General features: G+C 41.6%; 1 protein-coding gene across 1 annotated transcript; it reads right to left on the bottom strand.

Annotated features, from left to right (window-relative positions):
* Positions 1 to 250: 250 nt before the first annotated feature.
* LOC124654149 (serine--tRNA ligase-like) lies at positions 251 to 5,281 on the bottom strand. The gene is made up of 10 exons (XM_047193180.1): positions 5,134 to 5,281; positions 4,979 to 5,049; positions 4,729 to 4,890; positions 4,183 to 4,288; positions 2,051 to 2,244; positions 1,578 to 1,681; positions 1,317 to 1,500; positions 1,039 to 1,218; positions 710 to 931; positions 251 to 629 (listed from the first exon to the last, which is right to left on the bottom strand). The coding sequence occupies exons 1-10, from the start codon at positions 5,264 to 5,266 to the stop codon at positions 615 to 617; spliced, it is 1,371 nt and encodes a 456-aa protein (XP_047049136.1). The 5' UTR covers positions 5,267 to 5,281; the 3' UTR covers positions 251 to 614.
* Between the last annotated feature and the right edge of the window lie 241 nt (positions 5,282 to 5,522).

Below are 5,522 nucleotides of genomic sequence, written 5' to 3'. Positions count from 1 at the left end.
ACTCTACAGCGCATGTTTTAGCTCGTTCTAGTGAGTTTGGTTGTATGTCGGCGTGGCGTGGTGTGCCCCTGGGGTTTCTCCAGGGAACAATTTGTAATGACTACGTTCTCTTAAACAGAACATCTGGGTTTGATGGTTGGTGTGGTGATTTTAGCATTTTTATCTCTCTTTGGTACCCAAATGCTATTCAAGTATAAGTGAGTTATACACATCAGCCTGATAACACCAACCATGACAGACAACAAACAAATTAAGTTCTCAACACTTGACACTACGATAGTAGAGCTCTCTAAGAACGATTAATTAGTTCAATACAAGTCATGAAAAACAATACTACTCACCCCGATCCATAATACTTATAGGGGCTTTAGTTCAATTTAGTCCAAATTTGAATTAAAGCTCCGACACTTTTGCGGATCGAAGGAGTAATATACTTTGCCCTAACTTGTGTGCAAATATCCTGGATTGCAATATTTGTAACCAAAACATCCAAAAATGGGGTACCCAAAACTTTAACATCACGATCATGCTACAAACAACGCCCCACAAATTAATAAAAGGACGCATCATTATCTCCCCGATGCAAATAAGTTTCGGTTCACCCCTCTTACAGCTCAAGCTGCATTTCCCTGAGAACGAAATATAACACTCAAATGGTTGATTTAACATGTTGTCTTGGGAAACTGGAAAAGCAGAGGGAGAAACATACCTTAGGTTTAGACTTATTGGGTTTGGCGTCACTAGCCTGTTTGTTATCAAGAGGCCGCTTGAAAGGAAGGAAATCTATTCCACCCATCAATGGTTGCAATACCTTTGGCACTTCAACACCATCCTCCTTCTGATAGTTCTCCAGAATACAGCAAAGGGTCCTCTCAGTTGCAGTCAGGGTAGAATTCAACATGTGAACAAACTGCTTGGATTGCTCGTCATTCTGCGATTTGTACAAACATAAGTGGTGGTAACTGATCAGACTTTGATCGACATTAGGCATAAGTAAACCAGAGTGATGTAATCTACCAGTATCCATTAGAAACAAACCTTTTTCTGGCCATAGCCTATTCCAAGTCTCCTTGCTTGATAATCTGTACAATTTGAACAGGACACCAATTCTCTGAAGGTTTTTGATGCAGGGAACCATGCTTCCAAATCATACTTTTTAGCTGCAGCATCATTAAGAGCACCAGAGACAATCGAAACTACTTGATATGGTAGGCCAATCTGTAAGATACATTTATACAAATGTTTAGACATGTAAGGAACACATGGTCAAGCATATAAACATGGTGTTAAACGTTTGCAAAGCTTTGGATAGGTACCTCCTTATAAAAATCTTCTGAATTTTTTATCATCTCCTCATGCATTTCCCAGGATTCATTGTCGTTTGGACTTGTGACACAGAACTGTTCGATCTTTTCAAACTGGTGGACTCTGAAGATGCCGGCTGTGTCCCTCCCATGTGAACCAGCTTCTTTCCGGAAGCAGGTGGAAAACCCAGAATATCTAAATGGGCAAAGTTTCTTATCAGCTTACTAGTGCATACTCTAAAAACAAGCTACCTAAAGTTATGCATTGCTCACCTAATCGGTAAATCACCAGGATAAATTCGATCACCTAGATGATAAGCACATAGCGGTTGCTCAGATGTAGCTATGAGATACTTATCCTCACCGTCACCTGTTACCTGCCAAATGAAACTAATGGTCATGAGCATATTATGACATGTAAATTTGTTACAACAAATAATACTGGTGAATGTCATTAGTTCAAATAAAAACAGATCGTCAGGAACCAGTGTAATAACAGTAATCATAATATAAACACCTTAATCGGAGAACAATTACTGGTCTGTATACCAGAATGCTAATTTAACGAAACTGGGTAATGCTTACTGAAGAGCTGTGAACACACAATGGCAAACTGACAACAAGAGAATATGTTACCATGCCCTGAGAAAGCATTGGAACATGGCCTAATATTCCAATAAGCAAACAAATGAAAGTACAGTTGCTCAACATCACAATATGCAAGAAGGGGGTCTCTTTGGACTTACCTTGTAGAGCTCCTCGTCAAATTGGGCCAACTGGGCGCATTTTCCCATAATTTCCTTTCTCATGAAAAACGGAGTTTGCATTGGTGTGAAGTTTCGTCCTCTTAGGAATGCTAGCCCAAAATTTATCAACGCCTGGTTCAGGAGGACACCGTCGCCCTTCAAGAAGTAACCTCTTCCACCAGCTACATCAGCACCTGCAAACATTGAGTGGGCAATGAAGTATGAGGGTACCTTAAAATTAGTAGAGCAACAGAATACGGAAATAACCATGGGTTCCACATATCAAACAACTCTAGGGAGCTTGTGCTATCATGGGGGAAAACAGAAGGTTACTAAGTTTAAATATACATGCAAACATAAAAAGGTTGCCACTATTCTGGTGGTAAATTTGATGATCTAGCATTCCATACAACATACAGAGGAATTCAAGGACAATCTATCAATCCCATCACATATATGTAACAAGGTGATTTACCAACTTTCTTAAGGATCTATGAGATGACTGCAACAGGGAAGAAAATGCAGTACGGTCCTCTATCAATTATACCAAGGAAAAGGAAGAAAAACCAGGGTCAGCAGAGACTGTAGATTAATAAAAAGCAGTACTCGTTAGGATATATAGGAACAAACAAACACGGCAATAGTATAGAAAATGTAGATTTTAAGCAGGTGTATCTTTCCTCCAGCTCTTAACCTTGCCTTCTACACCCTCCGTCCCTAAATACATGGCGTATAAATTTAATAAAAAAATCAATGATTTCCAGGTTTGAACAAATATATAGAAGGGAATATCAATAACTAAAATATTGAGTAAATACATCATGAAAATATATCTTACGGTGGATCTATTGATATTGATTTTGGTATCGTAATTTTTCGTGTTCATGTATATATAGTTATATACTTGGTCATTAACAAATCCTTGACTTCTTTACTCGCTCTGGCCCTAAATACTTGTCGCAGGTTCAATGAATCTAGACAGATGTTAGTCCACATTTTTCCTAAATATGCGACAAGTATTTATGGCTGGAGGGAGTACTACATTTATAGGCCACATATTGGAGACAGCGGGAGTATACAACTATACATGTAGATTTGTCAATGTAAACAGCTTGCTTGAACTGCAAGTGAGTTTTTTTTCTTATGACTAGCTAAATATCCAAGTGCTGCTATGGATCTAATAACATAAATCCTATTATGACTAGCTAAATATCCAAGTGCTGCTACAGATCTATGGAAACAAAGCTCGCCTGGAGGTGGAAAAAACAACGCAAAAAACATGGAAATAACCATGATGCAGGGGGTGGCAAAGCTCCCAGTGGCCTAACAACTGTCTGTCAATCTGGGAGCTTGCCCTACGGCCTGTCAACACTACTGTCTCAAGTCTCATACTCATATACACAAGGTCAAAGACTTTAGGGCAACAAAATTCTTCTGCAATTGGTTATTTGTGTTGGAATGATAAATTGCATCCTACTTCCAACAATTTGTACGAGCTAATAATGGTTAGTAGACAGGCTATCACCACCAACTACAATATTTATAGGAGGAAAGATAAGATAATAGAGCAAACAAGATCTGACCTACCAGATGCTGAGAACAAACCAGCATATGGATAACAGATTGTGCAACACCAGGCACTCAAGCCAACTTGCTAATACAAAAAACTCAACAGAGCTAGCTGAAATCAGAAATTTTAGTTGCTGATACAAAGGCTCTGTTGAAACCAGAAATTTCAACCAAATACATAGAATACTACTCTGTATAGTCCAAGTGTCAAACATAAGACAAATTGCCAAAACAGCTACTGAAGCAAAGCATGCCCCAGCATTGTGCGTATACGCCGATAAAAAATTAGAAACGCGCTGATTATTAAAAGTCCATTAAAGACAACCTATATTTGTAGGTTGCTATTCTCTCTAAGTTCTGAACAAAAGTTCTTGTGTTACAGAGAGGCAGAACAAAATCACAGAAGGCCATTCTAGAATGACAACCAGCACACCAAAAGAAGCAATTTATTATGACAATAGTCGACAGGCATAGGAAAATGCATTTCAACTTTAAATCAAACTTGAACCAAGCATTATGGAAAATCTTATTCAACCAACGGAGGATTGGTTTTGAGCATATACCCTTCTCCAGAGCTACAATGTCAAGCATTATGCAAAGATCCACGTGATTCTTCAAGTTCCCCTCTAGTCTCCTCTCTCCCCATGTCCGCACAATAGCATTGTTTGCCTGTGAGAAGGAAGTATTAGATCACTTGAGGTTCCTTCATATTTGTTCTGTGAAGCAAAGCTCACCAGCACAGTTTACATTTGTATCACTGGGCTTAGTGAATTAACCATCCAGAATAAGCATACAGGCAAATTCAACCTACTCCCTCGGATCTATAATAAGTGTCAGGGGTTTTAGTTCAAATTAACTTAAATATGAACTAAACCCCTGACGAGTAACAAAGACATAAAGTAGTGGTGTTTCTTGTATTACTATAGAATCCTAAACTGCAGTACAAACGGTGGCAGCAGAAACAGGAGAGTGAGACCAGGTTAAATTGGCGCTAGTAGTTTCAAAAAAGAAATACTACAAGTACTCATATCTTTCACAAAGTTACCAATCAAACCAATATTCCGTTGGTTTATCTACACGAACTGCAACGATTTGCACTTTCAGCATACCTCATCTTTGCTGACGGGAACAGATTCGTGGACGATGTTGCCAATGGTGACGAGCTTGGCATCGAGTGTGGTCTTGGCCTCCTGTACCTCCGTTTCCTTGGCGGCCAACCTGCCCTTAATCTCTTCTGTGCTCTGTATCAGCTCCGTCGCATCCTGCTTTTTCTGCAAAGCGAAATGCCCACCGTCACATACAAATCCAGAGCTCCCGGAAGACGCAGGGCTAAATCAAATCAAATCTAGGCGAACTTACGGCCTTGAGCTTGCCGATCTCTTTGCTGGTCTTGTTGAGCTCCTGGCGGATCTTGTCGAGCTCGAACTGCCCTGCGGCGATAACCAATCCTGGGAGTCAGGGGCCGCGGAGGCGGATCCGGAGGGTTTTGGGGAGGTCGCGAGAGGAGTTCTTACTCTGTCGCCACGCCTCGTCGAGGACGATGACCTCGTCGACGAGCTCGACGGACTCGAAGCGGCTGCGCTGCGAGTTGCGGACAAGCTCAGGGTCGCCGCCCTTCTCCTTGCGGAAGAGGTTGATGTCGAGCATCTTCGCACGCGACGGCGGATAGGGGTTGGGGCGGCGACGAGGGAGGCCGGTCGTTGCTGCGGCGGACGGCGAGAGAGGCCGGCCGTTGCTGCGCGGACGGCGAGGACGATGGTGCAGGGCACGTCGAGAAGGCCCAGTGAGTGCGGGCGTGCGGCGGGGATGCCAATACTCTTGGTCTTGGGGGCAAAAAATAACGTGACCTAACATACTCTCTTCACACTGTTTGGTTTTTAGCTTAGTCAAAATCAAACTCTCT

This window comes from Lolium rigidum, chromosome 5 (assembly GCF_022539505.1).
Source record: "Lolium rigidum isolate FL_2022 chromosome 5, APGP_CSIRO_Lrig_0.1, whole genome shotgun sequence".
Classification (NCBI taxonomy): domain Eukaryota; kingdom Viridiplantae; phylum Streptophyta; class Magnoliopsida; order Poales; family Poaceae; genus Lolium; species Lolium rigidum.
This window is presented reverse-complemented; position numbering and strand designations above follow the sequence as displayed.